The sequence below is a fragment of the Haplochromis burtoni genome, unplaced genomic scaffold, assembly GCF_018398535.1.
Source record: "Haplochromis burtoni strain Fernald_Lab_line unplaced genomic scaffold, NCSU_Asbu1 Contig_156, whole genome shotgun sequence".
Taxonomy (NCBI): Eukaryota; Metazoa; Chordata; class Actinopteri; order Cichliformes; family Cichlidae; genus Haplochromis; species Haplochromis burtoni.
The window spans coordinates 153,194-169,709 of NW_024582517.1; the positions used below are offsets into that span (position 1 = coordinate 153,194).

The 16,516-nt window shown below is 39.9% G+C and overlaps 1 protein-coding gene across 1 annotated transcript in view; it reads right to left on the bottom strand.

The window, feature by feature from the left end:
* The window catches only part of syn2b (synapsin IIb), an 88,021-nt gene that overhangs the window by 24,004 nt on the left and 47,501 nt on the right, over positions 1 to 16,516 (bottom strand). The window contains exons 2-5 of the mRNA XM_005932304.3: positions 7,197 to 7,254; positions 5,690 to 5,781; positions 736 to 892; positions 416 to 505 (exon numbers count right to left, since the gene is read on the bottom strand). Of these exons, the coding sequence (XP_005932366.1) occupies positions 416 to 505; positions 736 to 892; positions 5,690 to 5,781; positions 7,197 to 7,254 (397 nt within the window). The remainder of the gene's footprint in view (positions 1 to 415; positions 506 to 735; positions 893 to 5,689; positions 5,782 to 7,196; positions 7,255 to 16,516) is intronic.

Below are 16,516 nucleotides of genomic sequence, written 5' to 3' on the forward strand. Positions count from 1 at the left end.
ATAATAAAAACCCATGGATTTTAACTGTACTGTACAACAGTTTTTAGCCCATCTTTGTTTAAAAAACAAAAATACTTACCTTTCTCATATTGTTATTATGTTCTCATAAGCTCAGATGCATATATACAGCAAGGATTTGTGCAATGGTGTTGTAGTGTTTCTGCTAAAAATACGTCAAAACTGAAAAAAACTTGACAGGCATCCCGAAACTTAATTGATGCGCTACACTGTTTTGTCCTTTCTGAGACTGTCACTGTGCTGAAACAGGCAATTACTGTAAATTAGTAAATACAATATATTATATAATAATCTGCACATCACATTGCCACATGCCAGATCGCAGTGAGGTGTGAGTGTTCTGCAAATTGAAACACAACACAGTTTACAGTGTGCAGTAAGCAGAAAATAGCATTACCATGTCTCTGTAGTTGGGGTAGAAGGTCTGATCAATGAGCGGGAACTTATCTGAACCCAACCTCTTCTGATTGTTGATCAGCTGGGAAAACTAGAGGATAAGAAAAAAAGAGAGAAGCAGCAATATGGTGCATACGTAAGAAATATATGCAGATTAATCATATAGTAATAATGTTATAATGTTTGCACTCTGTTAGGTGTTTATTCTACATGAGTCTCCTAACTGACAACTTAAAAAAAATCGTACAATTACGATGTAGAGTGATTAAAATACTCTTTAGATAATTACAGCTGTAAATTTGTGTTGTTGAAATTGCTTACAGCCCAAGGTTTGTCACAGAGGTTGTAGATGGAGTCCAGAGAGTTGACTGAGGGGATGCCAGCATACTGAAGACCAATGATTAAGTTCCTAAAATCCTCGTTTTGGGCCATGCTGAAGGCATGCTGGCGCACCAACACAAAGTCAGGCCTGAATGACCTGGAATGCAAAAATAAAGGCAGGTGAATAAAGAATAAATGGATAGGTTTGGTTTCTAGGCGTTCTGTGGTTATATTCACGAGTTCTTGTGTGATCAAAGCCACAGAAAAGCGACATGAGGGTGTTGCTGTTTTTATTCAAATAAAACTGGAGGGCATAAGGTGCACTTTTGGATGGAAAATGACAAAGATTATGAAAAAGTAAGTAAACTCGCACAGCTACAAAACAAATAAGCTTAGGTTTATCCATGAACAAAAAATGAAGCGCGAAAATACAAATACAAACTTAGATCTCTCCTCAAAGAGTAGATTCTCATCTTTGAAGCACTCTTATGAGAGAATCTTTCTTTGAATAATACATGAAGATAAAAGAACTCTCATGTACTTAATTGAAATTAAATGTATCACATTATGTGTACAGTAAAATGACACAGCCCACTGATAAGCATTACCAGCAACTCAAAACATCACAGTTATCTTCTGTGTCCACACGGAGAGTGAGAAAGGTTTGTTTTGCTTTGTGTGGAGTCTCTACTTGGATGTTTCAAACAGTCAGTTTGGATGAAAACTTGTGGTCGAAATGACCTTTCATGTTTGAATACATTACCTAAAGCATGAGCAGATTATAAAAGGGGGCAGAAGATAGTTAACTAAACACATACCCATTAAATTACTGTATATAAAAGTTTCTCTCAGAAAGGAGCTTAGAATTAGTTTAAACACTATAATTAGTCGTTTAATAATAATTCGAGTCTTGTTTTGAGCATTTACTCAATCAACAAAAAAAAAATCTGCTTTTACTTCTTTGCCACTGCTAAACAGAGATTAACACGGACACAATTGTATCGATACCCGTGCAATTGTTAGTTCTGCTTAGAGTTCTGACTCTTTATTGATTGTCTGATTGATTTCTGTGTGGAAAAAATGCAAACTGCTTTCTACTGCAGAAACAGAATAGGAAAAAAAGTCTCCATTTAAAAGCTCCACTGCAATAAACCTGACATCTTTGTTTTGCTGTCAGAAAAAAAAGTCCCAGCATTGATAAAGGGAAACATTACGTTTGAAACATTAAACACTATATTTGCCAATAAAAACATATTCAAAGGTAACCAATCAACAATGTAGTAACTCTAAATTATGACATATTTCTCTTATATTCCTCCCCTTCATAAAATTTTGGACAACCCAAATACTTTGCTACTTAAATTAGCTGCTAGAAAACAGTGCGTTTTACTACTTGTATGTCTCACCTTGCTTTTTCTTGGTATAACATTGAAACCTCAAGTTATTTTACTGCCCCAAGCCGGAGGTAAAACTCGGGTGGGCAAGAAGCTGTTTGAGCCTTGCACACATTCTGTCCTGCTGGGAAATCCCATCATGGCAGGTGAAAATGAAGGTACTACTGTCAGAGAGGTGGCTGTGCACAGTCAACATTGATGAGGACTGCAGTGCAGTAAAATCTAACTACTGAGAGGTAATGAGGGATTGTTATGCACAAGTGAAAAGAAATAAATGCTAAATTGCAGAGAGTAATATGTTCCCAGTGGGGCTTTTATTGATTTAAAGTCTTTTTTGTTGATTTTCTGTAATATTCTACATTTGAAACTGTGTAGGTCTCCATGCAAAAACACCCACAGCACTGAAGCTCAGAGAAGCAATTTATGACCAGAGGGTTAAGGTCAGAAACAATATTCAGTGCAGTTCAACTCACTGAATGGCTGACGCTGACAGGACATGACTCCTGTTATTTTTTCTTTTGTCCCTGCATGCACGTATGACAGCGAGGGAATGTGAGGAAAAGCAGAGAGAGAGGTGTGAGAAAGAATACAGTGAAGAAAGAGATGTAGAGAGGAGTGAAAGAAGACAGACAGAGAGTGAAAACTCTGCCGCAGTGTGACCACCACCAGCTCTTCATGCACTGAGAATACTAATCAGACACTCCAACAAACTAAAAGACTCTGGTGGAGAGGACAGAGCAATTAATGTGACTGTAGCCTCTTCATTACTGGCAGTAAGGCTCATCAGTACTACCCTCATTCGATGTTGCCAAGAAAGCCACAGCCATCCAAACAAGCTTTCAGTATGAAATGAAACTAAAGCGATGGTTGTCACATGTATAAACGATGTATTCACATAGATGCAACATGCACAATTTGAAAACGAATTTGCAGACGTTAGGCATACTCTGGCCATGCATGCACTGGGTTTTTTGGAGCAAGCCAAGCTTACATTTCTTATTATCTTTTTATTTTTTCTGTCTACAAACCCACCCGCTAGTAATTTATGCATAAATTCCAACTCACATACATCCTTGTAGTGTACTGCTTTGTATTGAGTCAGTCACTTTTACCACTATCCCTAATATTAGTACTGTTCGTATATCTTTATTTATAGATTGTTTTGTCACTGCCAGGATCATTGACCCAAGCCCTTTCAGGTTATCCTTAGTTTCTTTTGTTTGAGATTCCATAAGTGAACCACACCAACCCAAAGTTCATTTTCTGTGCTTTAGAAACTTCTTCCAGGATATTGTCTTGGCAGTTTGTCCAATAATTAAATAGAAGAGCAATTTTGTAAATGACGAAATTAAGGCGTGTGCCCATTTATTTGTGGCTAAATATGGGAGTGGAAATGAGGCTTAAACGACTGAGAACAATGACTGAGATTTATAAAAGAGGGCCTTTTAAATATAGCACTTTTTAGAAATAAATAGTAATTTCTTCAATAAAGCAGACAAAAGTAAGACAAAACACTTCTGGAAGAACCTTCACAGACATAAGACAAAACACAAAACTAAAACATTTTTAATGGCCTCTTGAAGACTTCTCATCAAATAGCATGATTCCTTTAGCGGAGCCTTTTCCTGTTTAGCCTGAAATCTTATGTGTGTGGCTAAGCATATGGATGCTCTCCATGTACGCACCACAACAATTAGCAAAAGAGATTCAGTTTTTCCTGGATAAGCAGACCCAAAATGGTTCAGATCACAAACAATCAATGAGTAAATGCAACACTGTTGCATTTACTGAAATTGCTGTTATAGACTTTGCCACGTTAGCTGTTTTTCGGGGAGTTTCACATACTGATGCTATGAATACTGACTATGGCCAACGTGCATTAACATACATTAAAAACTAAGCAATTAAATCCAAATGTTGGTTTGTGTGTCTGAGTATGTGGAGGCTAGCTATGCATACATGCACTGAAGAGCTTGCCAAATGCTCTGTGAGTACTGCTAAAATACCACCCAAATGCAAAAAGTGCAAAGTGTTTCAACGTAAATAATGAGAAAACAAAACTTTTTGTTATTGCTTCATTTTTCATACATAACAATTAAAAACAAAACAAAAAACAAACCAGAAATTGTTCAGTAAAGACAGTATAGATGTAGATTGTGCAGTGGTAAAGTCTAGACATAAAAGATCTTCGGGGATCGAGGTTACTTAGCAACGCAGTATCTGAGCAGTTAGGAACTCCCCGCTTTGACTTGAAATCAATGAACACGCTGTAATTACAGAATCAATTGTAGGTGCATTCAGGTCGAAAAACTGTGCATCACACGGGCAGACAGCAAGACACACTGAGGTTTATGTTGGAAACTCGTTCATCGCCTCCACACAAAGAATAAGACTTCCGTAGACATGAAACAGCTGGGACAGATGAGTGTGAATCATTCTGCCCGCAGTAATTTAAAGTCTGCCTTACTCCACATGATCTTCAGCATTTGGCCCTGGTCATTGTGTGAGCATGTGCAGGCCAGCCCATCATAAAACTAATGCTACACCCTTCATTTCCTGTTGGTTTTTTGCTTGTTTTACACCAGTAGGAGCTACCGTCTTGCTTAATAAGTCCCAGTCTTCAGCCAGGATACTGGTGTCTCTGTCAGTGTGGTTTGTGGTGTGTGAGCATGTCTACAGTATAGGCAAATCTACTGTACCGCCCTGCGGGTGATGGTTGTGGTCAAACGCCTCTGCTCTTTTTCCACTGATCAGAGCTTTCAGTAAACAATGTTCATTCTTTCCAAATGCACTCTGAAGCTTTTCTGTCTTACAGAAACGACGCTAACTGATGCATAAATGTGGTAAATCAGGGCTAAAACTGTAAGTTTGCCCTTTCACAAGGATTCAAAGTGGTGGTAATTTTCCAAGAACTTATTTGTATTAAGTGGCTGTAATTTAAGAGGAGAATCATTTGTGTCACGTGGAGCGTTGTGCCTGGTGCTCCTTTGTGTGCCCTTGCAACAGCAGTAAAACTACAAAGTTTGGTGATTTTGTGAAGATGGTGTAGGTTTGGTTTCATGGCATTACTGTAGGAAAAGTTAGTTAATGGTTACAGCTGCATTGTGTTTGCCATCAAAAGCTCTTGTTGCTTACTGGTATACTTCATGTGCGTTTACTATTTTCTGAGAGAACCAAAGTGAAATTATCTCACAAAGATCTCACAAATGTCATTTACACTGTTTATGAATTTGTGTTGTTTCTGATGAACACCATACCGCACAATGGCCTGCTCCTGTCTGTCTTTATGTTTTGTTTCACTTTCAGTAACATCAGGAAAAGATGAATGACACCGAAAGCTAAAGCACTGCTGACAGGTGTCTTGCTGGTAAGTTACAGAGTGGGTAGAAGTCAAGTTGGGGTTTTTTCGTATGCACTGTCGTCATTTACACTGTTTGTGAATTTGTGTTGTTTCTCTTTCCAGTTTGGGATTATTCCTGTTCAATTTTACTCATTAGGATAATGATGTTTTAACAATTACTCTATGTGTGTGACAATGTCTGTGTACGTGTGATGCTGACCTGACAACTTTGGTCCCGCCCCTGATGACCTGCATGTCCACATTACAGGTCCCGTTTGAATGTGAGACGAGGTTGATCTCTGAGAACTCAGCCTACGTGGCGAAGGAGAAAAGAAGATAATTTAATCAGTTATGCAATGTTGATACAATCTGATGCTTATGATTGGTTATTTGTGCTTTTAATAAATGACATTGTTTCATTGTTGAAGGTTTTTGTGCAGGAAATTCTGTCCAATGTGCTATTTCTCTCTCTCATAAAGCTACTTTTACAGCATGCACATTATTCATTATTAATCATTTGAATGAATGAGTCATGGGGCAATCAAAACAAACAATTAAACGACACTTTTCAACCTCACAGACTTTTCCTGCTGTTATTTACTTACGCAGTCACGTTGTGTTATGCAGCGTAAATAAACCGTGTGCTTGTGCAGCAAAACAATGTACATGGCTGCTCTTTGGTGTGGTCGAAAAAACAGCGAAGATCTGTCTGTGACTCATAGCTGCCGACTTCTGTCTCCACTGGTGTCTATTTCACATCTGTGGTGAGGCTTGAGGTTGTAATTTAACTGTCAACATCTATTAGGTGTGAAACTGTTTGGTGTGAAACCCCAGAGAATAGTCATCTCAAATGCAGTAACCGAGCACTGCAAAAGGATTTTCTGGTTAGTTGGCTGAACCAATATGAAACCACTGCGACAGTCAAATCCTACATCTGAAACAACGTGAGCAAAAATAACTGTACAGCCTAATACACAGGTCCTGTATAATTTTACTGTACTTTTTTTTGTTTTACAAGTCTAGCCAACTGTTCATGCGTGGACACTCACTTTACTGGACAAAGGAGAAGACAGATGAGGACAATAAAATTTTATGATGTTTAAAAAACAAAGTAAATCAATGTAAAGCCAGACGTATACAAAAAAGTTGATTATTTTTCCATTTTTCTGCACCAAAACACCTCAAAAAAGTATTAGTGTACGTGAAGGTTACGTAAGAAAATGTGGCCAAATCAAACAGCTTCGTTTACAAGGCCATCAGCAACATTAGATTTCAACATTAAAGAGACGTCATGTCTTGACAGCAGCTGTATGTGTTAATATTAAGGTTTAGTTTGCTATGAGGTGACACTATGAGAATCCTGGGGGTAAATTTTAACACCATCAACCTCATATGTTGTTTGACGATGCTATCACTATGTTGTGAAGCAGGTAATATTTACCACATTCACACAATCTTGTGTTTAGCCTGTTAGCATTCTAAAATGTTTATCAGCATAATATGACCTAGTGTCTTAAAATACTATTGATGTTTACAGTAATATTTCTAGTTTTCCAAGAGATTTAAGCTAAACTAAAGAGAAAACTTAAATTCCTCTCAGATCATTACAGCTGCGAAAAGCATCTTCTGTTGTTATTATTAATGATACTCAATAGAATATCAGTTCACTTTGATGACTGACATCTCTTTTCTGTAGCATCACATATTTATTAAATCCAGCATGATACCTGCTCCACTTTGATGTCATATTCCCCAAGGACCTTCTTTCCTCGAAACACTTTGCCCCTGCAAAAGAAGAGAAGTGTTTTAGTTTGCTATTGCACACACCAAACCTCTCAGTTGTCTATGCTGCCCTCTACTGGACAATATAGCTGCTGTGGCACAAATGGGAGACAGAAAATGGAGGCCTTTGTTTGTGCACTTCTAATGGCCAAACTTTCTCATATTTGCATGATGAAGCATATTTTAATGAGCCTTTGTGAACATATTACAAAAGATACAGTAGATAAGAAGGCCGTGCTGAAACTGCAGTTGGTCTCATCACACATGGTGGTGACGTTAAGTTTTGATCCAAGCTGTAAAACATTTTGCAGTTTGAATGATAAATGCTTCCAATAAGTGTGTTGTTCGATGTTTACGTACTAATATCTCGGCCGCCAATCGCTCAAGAGTGACGTAGAAATAGATTGCAAGTAAACACAAACAGGCAGACAGATGGAGAGCAGGCAGGAAAAGACAGACAGGCACAGAGAATGAGAAGAGCAATAGAGGCACACAGACCGTCAGCCAAAATACAAGCAGGATATTTTTATTATACACAGGCATCACAAATGGATCGCAGAGTGTTTACTGCACATCCATCATCAAACCGTACACTGACTCTTAAAAAGAAAAAAGCAATAACCAAGAACATGAATCAAAAACAGCAGACATGTTTTGGAAGTCGCATCTGATAGCTTTTCTTTATGAGTCTTCACCAAATTTATTATGAAATACTTTGTGAGATGTCTTTTCAGGAAACTCCAGGAGACGAGATGCGTCTAAAAAGATGGAGAAGTGAGTTCTCCAAACACATTTGGATCCCGGGTAAAGCGACTCCCTCTCTAATCTCACTCCTAATTGAACCTCCTTCAATTATTCATTCAAACAGCCATCCTCGGCAAATATTATGCCAGCTCATGTACCACAATTTATCATGACATCAGATTGCACACGCACACATGGTTCCTCTCTGTGCTGTCAATTAAAAATATTTGCAGGGTTTTTTTCCACATAACCTCACAGGGACCTCGTGTAATGCGGCAGGCAGGCATCTGGCTCGTTAGTGTGGTTCATTAGGATTAGACCATCTGTGAGAGAAACACTTTGAGGATATGATGCCTTAACTTCTGACAATCAATAACCACACCAACAAAATTGGTGACCTTATAACTGCAGCAATATATCTTTATTAGCCCTACTAGAAAGTGATCGTTTTAGTGTGTGTGTGTGTGTCTCAGCACAGGCAGCTGATTAAACACACTGCACTGGTGACACCCATGAATTCACCACTGAAGCCTCTACTGCATCGTGAAAAATGACCACCCCATGCCACGCATCATACTTATGAATGAAAAATGTCATCACCTCCCACAGCATTGACTCAACAAGTTACACCACAGTGCCTCCAAACAGAGTATTGAGAGTCAAACATAGCTGGTGCCTCTGCTGCTGAATGGGTTTAGGAGCAAATGAGGGTTCAGTATGTGTTCAGTATCTGGTGCATGAAGCAAACAATACACAGAGATATGCAATACCAGGGCAACACACTAATGGACAATTATAGAGCTCTACTGAAAGACAGCTGATGGAGCCTCTTTGTTTAATTCCATTAAAAAGAATAATGCTGCTGTCACATAGCAAAATGCAGGACATGCACATAAATATCCTCAACTGAGCTGTAAGTGAATTTCTGGGAGTGAACTTTTACTGGATAGGAACAAAGATGACCTGTACATTCAATGTGTGTGTGACGACAAAATGTTGTTGTATCAGATGTCCACAAAGCTGTATTACTGCGATTTATTCTCAGTAAAAATTGACCACTGACACTGTCACACTTCAGTAGCAAAAGTAAATGCAAACAGGCGACTTTTTACATATCCAGCACACAAGCAGCGACCTTAGCCTGCATCTAGTTATGTGTTCGTGCAACTCGATATATCCTGTATTCACTTGTGCTTTTTGCCACTACTTAAAGGAAATGTCTAATTATTTAGCAGCTAAATCCTCCACAGTGTAATTCAATGGGTAAACTATGTTATAACTACATCTGTACTACATCTTTGCTGCTTGCTATGGCTGAAAATTAGTTTTGCAGGCTAGTAAATATATCTATAACATAGCTTTAAATATTGCACAGTGCAAATGCTTAGCTGGAACATACAGTTCAATGGTTTGCATTACCTGAAGCTAAAACTACTTGGTTCTCAAATAATGCAACAATCATGCATGTTACACAGCTTAGAGTAGCTTAAAACCACGTTGAAAAGAAGTAAAGTTTTTGCCTCACCTAGTGGAAAAAAAGCAGTTTCACTTGCAAGTCAAAGTAAACCACTGTAGGTCAGTAGGAGGAAGTTACCCTTTACACACGACCCAGTTTCCAGCAAACCCAGAATAGTATACAATAAGATAGAAGGTATGAATGTAGAAACAATGCTTTGCCAGCACAGACTTACAGTGGCTTGCAAAAGTATTCGAATTGAACTTTTCCACATTTTGTCACATTACAGCCACAAACATGAATCAATTTTATTGGAATTCCACGTGAAAGACCAACACAAAGTGGTGTACACGTGAGAAGTGGAACGAAAATCATGCATGATTCCAAACATTTTTACAAATAAATAACTGAAAAGTGGGGTGCCGCTGAGCTCCTGCGCCTTCGCGGGCAGCTATCGCTCCTGTTGCCGGCGGAGCTCCGCTACCACCCGGGCATCACTTTCCAGCCTCGCCGGAGATACATCCATTGCGGGTCCCTCAGGATTTTCAATAACTCCAATGGAACTAAATTATTCTGGTCTGTTGCTCGCCGCCCTCGCAGGAACCCTGATCGGGCTGTCAACCATCGATCTCTAGCCCACCTGCCCAGGGCACCCACCGCGATTAGCAAAAAAGAAAATACTCCACTCAACTTCGGTCTTCTAAACATTCGTTCATTGACAAGTAAGGGACCTCTCATCCAAGACCTCCTATCTGACTGTAAGTTTGACTTTTTCTGCTTAACTGAAACCTGGCAACAACCTGATGACTTTTCTCAGCTAAATGAATCTACTCCTCTGGGGTTTGTTTACTTTTCTAAACCCCGCTGCTCAGGTCGTGGGGGTGGTCTCGCGATCTTTTTTCGCCAGCACTTGAAAGTCCTGCCAGTTAATGTTGATACCTTTAGTTCTCTAGAGGTCCTTGCATGTGAGCTGACTGCATGATTCCAAACATTTTTTACAAATAAATTACTGAAAAGTGGGGTGTGTGTAATTATTCAAGAAGTATGGAACAACTGTAAACCTAGCAAGACAAGTGGATTCACAGTGAATATGCAGATTTGAACAGATGAGTTTTGAGTTGGGATTTAAACTGGGGGAGAGAACCAATGTTTCTTATTTCTGGGGGCAGAGAGTTCCACAGCCTGGGAGCAGAGCAGCTGAAAGCTCTGCTTCCCATGGTGGTGAGGCGGAAGGAAGGTACAGTAAGCTGGATAGAAGAAGAAGAACGAAGTGAACGGGCAGAACAGGTGGTGGTTAACAGGTCAGAAAGGTAAGGAGGAGCGAGGTTATGAATGGCCTTGAAGGTGAGCAGAAGAAGTTTGAAAATTATCTGGAATTTCACAGGGAGCCAGTGAAGTTCCTGAAGAACAGGGGTGATGTGCTGGTAGGAGGGGGTTCTGGTGATAATGCGAGCAGCAGAGTTCTGAACCAGTTGAAGCTTATGGAGGGATTTTTGGGGGAGACCATGCAAAAGAGAATTGCAGTAGTCAATACGGGAGGTAACAAGACTATGGTACAAGAATGGACGTAGACTGGGTGGAAAGAGAAGGAAGCAATCTGTTAATGTTACGTAGATGGAAGTAGGCAGAACGGGTGAGATTATTGATGTGAGATTTATAGGAAAGTGAACTGTCTAGGATGACACCAAGGCTCTTAACCTGAGGAGAAGGGAAAACTGTGGAGTTATCGATGGTGAGTGAGAAATGGTTTGCCTTCAAAAGGTTGGATTTGGTGCCAATAAGGAGGATCTCAGTTTTATCCTCATTGAGCTTTAGAAAATTAGAGGTAAACCAGGATTTTAACTCGGATAGACATTCTGACAGGGAGGAAGGTGGGAGGGAGGAATCAGGTTTGCAAGAGAGATATAACTAGGTGTCATCAGCAAAACAGTGAAACTGAAGATCAAATTTGTGGAAAATGGTACCTAGAGGGAGGATGTATATTATGAAGAGAAGAGGGCCTAAAACTGAGCCTTGGGGTACACCAGAGGTGACAGGGAATAGACGAGAGCGGAATGATCTTAGTTGAATAAACTGGGAACGGTCGAGGAGATATGATTGAAACCAGGCGAGGGGTGTGTCAGAGATGCCAAGAGAAGAAAGTCTGCTTAGAAGTACAGAGTGAGAGATGATGTCGAAGGCTGAACTCAGATCTAAAAGGAAGAGAATGGTGAGAAGACCAGAGTCAGCTCTGATTAGAAGATCGTTAGTGACTTTAAGTAAAGCAGTTTCTGTACTGTGACATGAGCGAAAACCAGATTGAAATCTCTCGTAGATGTTATTATTAACCAGGTGTAACTGAAGTTGAGCTGCAACCACTTTTTCGAGTATCTTAGAAATGAAGGGTAGATTGGAAATCGGACGGAGGTTGTTAAAGTTGTTAGGATCTAAAGAAGGTTTTTTCAGTATAGAAGTGACTAGAGCAGTCTTGAATAAGGAGGGAACGATACCGGTGGTGAGAGAAAAGTGAATGATAGCAGAGATGAGTGGGAGTAAAGAAGAGAGGCAGGATTTCACAAGCTCCGTGGGCATGGGGTCAAGATGACATGTGGCAGGCTTTGATTTACATATGAACTCGGAAATATCGGATAAATCAGGAAGATGAAAAGTGGAAAACGGCTCAAAAAGGAGAAAGGGTTCTGGAGAGGGCGCAGACACAACATTTGATCTCAGTTGCTGGTGGATGTTATTGATTTTCGTAGTCCAGAACAGCATCAAGGAGTTGCAGGTTTCAGAGGAATAGAAGTGCGGTGGTAAAGCGTTGGGGGGTTGAATTAGTTTGTTGAGAACTGAAAACAGAGTCCTTGCATTACCCTCATAAGAACCGATAATACCAGAGTAGAAGCTTTGTTTTGCCTTTCTGATGGAGTCTTTATACTGAAGTACATGGTATTTATAGATTTCTGAATCAACAGTTAAACCAGATTTCTTATATTTACGCTCTAGCTGCCGAGCTTTGGCCTTCAGAGCTCGGAGGTCAGGGGTAAACCAGGGAACAGAGCGAGTGAAGGAAACAGAGTGGGCTTTTACAGGAGCCAGAGGATCAAGGACAGTGCGTAGACAATTATTATAATTTAACAACAAATCATCAGGAGTAGAATAGAAGTCCGGAATCTGAACATTGTCCAAACTGGTAGTGAGAATGTCCATATCAATGTTCTTGATGTTGCGGAACGAGATGGTTGGCTTGGTAGAAGAGCAGCAGAGAGTGAGGTTAAATGAAAGGAGGAAGTGGTCAGTTATGGGGATTTCAGTAGCAGAAAGATTTGAGGGAGTAAGACCAGAACAGCAGACCAAGTCCAGGGTGTGTCCTTTAGAGTGAGTGGGAAAGTCGATAAATTGTTTAAATTCAGAGCCTTCGAGACAGGAGGGAAAGTCTCTGCTGAGCAGAAGGTCATTGTTGTCCATGTGAATGTTGAAATCTCCCACCAAGATCACATTTGGGGAGAGAGATGAAAGATGGGTTAGTAGATTAGCAAAGTCACTGAGGAAGACAGGGTTAGGTTTGGGGCTATACAGTAGCTATGATGGTGGGAATGGGTCCAGTCAGCTCACATGCAAGGACCTCTAGAGAACTAAAGGTATCAACATTAACTGGCAGGACTTTCAAGTGCTGGCGAAAAAAGATCGCGAGACCACCCCCACGACCTGAGCAGCGGGGTTTAGAAAAGTAAACAAATCCCAGAGGAGTAGATTCATTTAGCTGAGAAAGGTCATCAGGTTGTTGCCAGGTTTCAGTTAAGCAGAAATAGTCAAACTTACAGTCAGATAGGAGGTCTTGGATGAGAGGTCCCTTACTTGTCAATGAACGAATGTTTAGAAGACCGAAGTTGAGTGGAGTATTTTCTTTTTTGCTAATCGCGGTGGGTGCCCTGGGCAGGTGGGCTAGAGATCGATGGTTGACAGCCCGATCAGGGTTCCTGCGAGGGCGGCGAGCAACAGACCAGAATAATTTAGTTCCATTGGAGTTATTGAAAATCCTGAGGGACCCGCGATGGATGTATCTCCGGCGAGGCTGGAAAGTGATGCCCGGGTGGTAGCGGTGCTCCGCCGGCAACAGGAGCGATAGCTGCCCGCGAAGGCGCAGGAGCTCAGCGGCACCCCACTTTTCAGTTATTTATTTGTAAAAATGTTTGGAATCATGCATGATTTTCGTTCCACTTCTCAGGTGTACACCACTTTGTGTTGGTCTTTCACGTGGAATTCCAATAAAATTGATTCATGTTTGTGGCTGTAATGTGACAAAATGTGGGAAAGTTCAAGGGGGCCGAATACTTTTGCAAGCCACTGTATGCACCCTCAGGCAAAGACTGTTATACTGAAAGCTTTCTCTCTGTTACATCCATTCAAGCCTCTGTTTCCTTCAGCATAATGAGCACTCTCAGGGGGCAGATAATGTGACTAGTTCTGTTAGGCTATGGGATGCCATACATCACAAGGCTGCCAAAAACAAATCATCTCTGACAGGTTATTCCTAAGTTTTCATGTATTTATTACATAGCATCCACTAATGTCCTAAAAAATAAACACATATAGTTGAGCAGAGTTTAATAGTGTTGCCCAGAGACACACACCCACTGCTGCTTTGTTATTCTAGAGAAAACCGAAAAGTGTGTTCAATCCATCAGCAGTGACGGACTACACGGCATTAAAGTGCACTGCAGCAGAGATCAACATTATGAGGAAATATGTATAGAGCAATTCCCCAAAAGTCTATTAGCTTGTGTTAAAGCAACAATTCAATGTAAATGAAATTTTACATTGAACCCCACCATCAAACTGTGTAAACAACATTTGTTGTTAATATTGATCTCTCTCTCTCTCTCTCTCTCTCTCTCTCTCTTTCTCTCTAAATATATATCTATCTATATTTATCTATATAGATAGATATATATGCATTAAGACTGTGGTAGACATTATCAAAATGAGCCTAACAGACAAAAATAGAAGACCAAATTACATGACCAAAAACATGAGCTCATTTTCAATTTTATGGCAGCAACATGCCTCATGGGGGAAGCAAAAGGCTGGAAAGGTAAGTGGCACTGAAAAGAAACAGTTGGAGGAACATTTAGGAACTAATTAGGTTAATTGGTAGCAGGTCAGTGACATGATTGGATATAAAAAGAGTTGTGGCAAGGCAAACGCAGGCTGTATGTGTGTCATGCTGGGGTCTGTAAACACATGCAAGCGTTACAAAGAACTTCTTAGAATGGCAGTTTCTCAGTAGTAAAGATGGGCTGTCACGTTTGGAGAATGAAGATGTTCGGACCCAGATGCAAGGACGAAAGAAAACAGCATTCCAATAACATACAGCTGTTTATTTAGGCTGATTAAATTCCAGGAGAAACAAAAACTGTATAAGGCACACAGATTAAACAGTACAACATGACAAAGAACAGAAGCAAAGTGAGGGTCTGAAGACACAAGAACCAATCTGAAAATTGGAAACATAAGGTAACCAGACACAGCTAAAACTGATCAAGAATGACAAGACAAAGGATGTAAACCCAGGAACAAGCCACAGAAGAAAACAGCTACCAAAATACAACAGGGGAATATCGAACAGCGAGATGGAGACTTAAAAAGACACGGGGGAAGAAAAATGAGGCAGCATATAATTGAAACCCAAGAAATGAGTTTACAGCTCAGAAACTAGATTGCAAAATGTGGCTCAAACTAAGGTGAGATTCAGATACTGAAGCTTTTTACTGCTACATAAAAAGCTCAAAGCACCATAAATGCAAGAATCCAAATGTGACTAGAAATAAAGCAAAACTAACAACGAAAGCCATCAACATTATCGTCATCATTAGACGCTTATGATCTCAGGCAGCACTGCGTTAAAAACCTTCATGGTTCCATCATGGAAATCATAGCATGGGTTCATGAACACTTGCAGAAATTTGTGAACACAGTTCACTGTGTCATCCATAAATGTGGAGATTGAGGCAAAAGGAAACTATTCTTTGGTCATACAAAATGAAATGTGAAATTATGTTTGGAAACATATATGCTGCCTGCTCCAGTCTAAAGAACAGAGAGACCATGCTGCTTGTTATCAGTACTCAGTTCAAAAGCCTACATCTGTTCCAGCATGCATCAGAGCCTATAGAATTAGCAGCTTGCACATCTGGAAAGGCACCATCATGCCTTTTTCAGGGAAGACCTTTTATATTATAGCACGAAAATGCTAAACTGTTTACTACATCTATCACAACAGCAGGGCTTCGCAGAAGACTCCAGGTGGCCTCACCAATTGAAAACATTTGAAGAATACAATGTCCCAAAATTGCTGAGCAGCTAAAATCCTACGTCGGGCAGAAATGGGACAACATTCCTCTCCCAAAGGTCCAGCAGCTGGTTTCCTCAGTTCCCAGACATTTACTGCTGTTAAAAATTGAATGGATGCGACACATTTGGCACATTTTGTTAGTTTAAACATTTGATATGGTTTCTATATCACAGATAAAATATGAATTTATGAGATCTGCAAATCATTGCATTCTGTTCTTATTTACATTTTACACAGCATCTCCAAATTTGGGGAATTGTCTCTGTAAAAGTAAATGTAAGCTTCAACTCATGAACATCGGCCAAATGCACCTGAAGTAAGTTTCTAATGGATTGAGTTGATAAGAGTTAGGGATAAAAGAAATGTCTGCATGGTTACATAATAGTCAAATGGCTTCAATTTAGTAAAAAGAGAAGCGATACACAGTAGCAATTACTAATGGTTCTGTTTTAAGTGGATGTGTTACTGAAATTGTGAATTTCTGGAACAGATGCAGATATTGCTATGATGTTTTTAACTGTAGAAATTACTCTGTGGGAACCTCATATTCAGCTCAGCACACCATTTGTCACATTTGTCTGTAAAGTTTAGCAATGCAGTCCATTATAAAATGTTACTATCTCAAATGACATAGATGGTTTAGATGCATATTTTGTGAACTACAGCAACAGCAGGCCAAATTATCGAGGACTTCTTACTGGTCTAAATGTAACGGTTGAGCTCATTTTTCT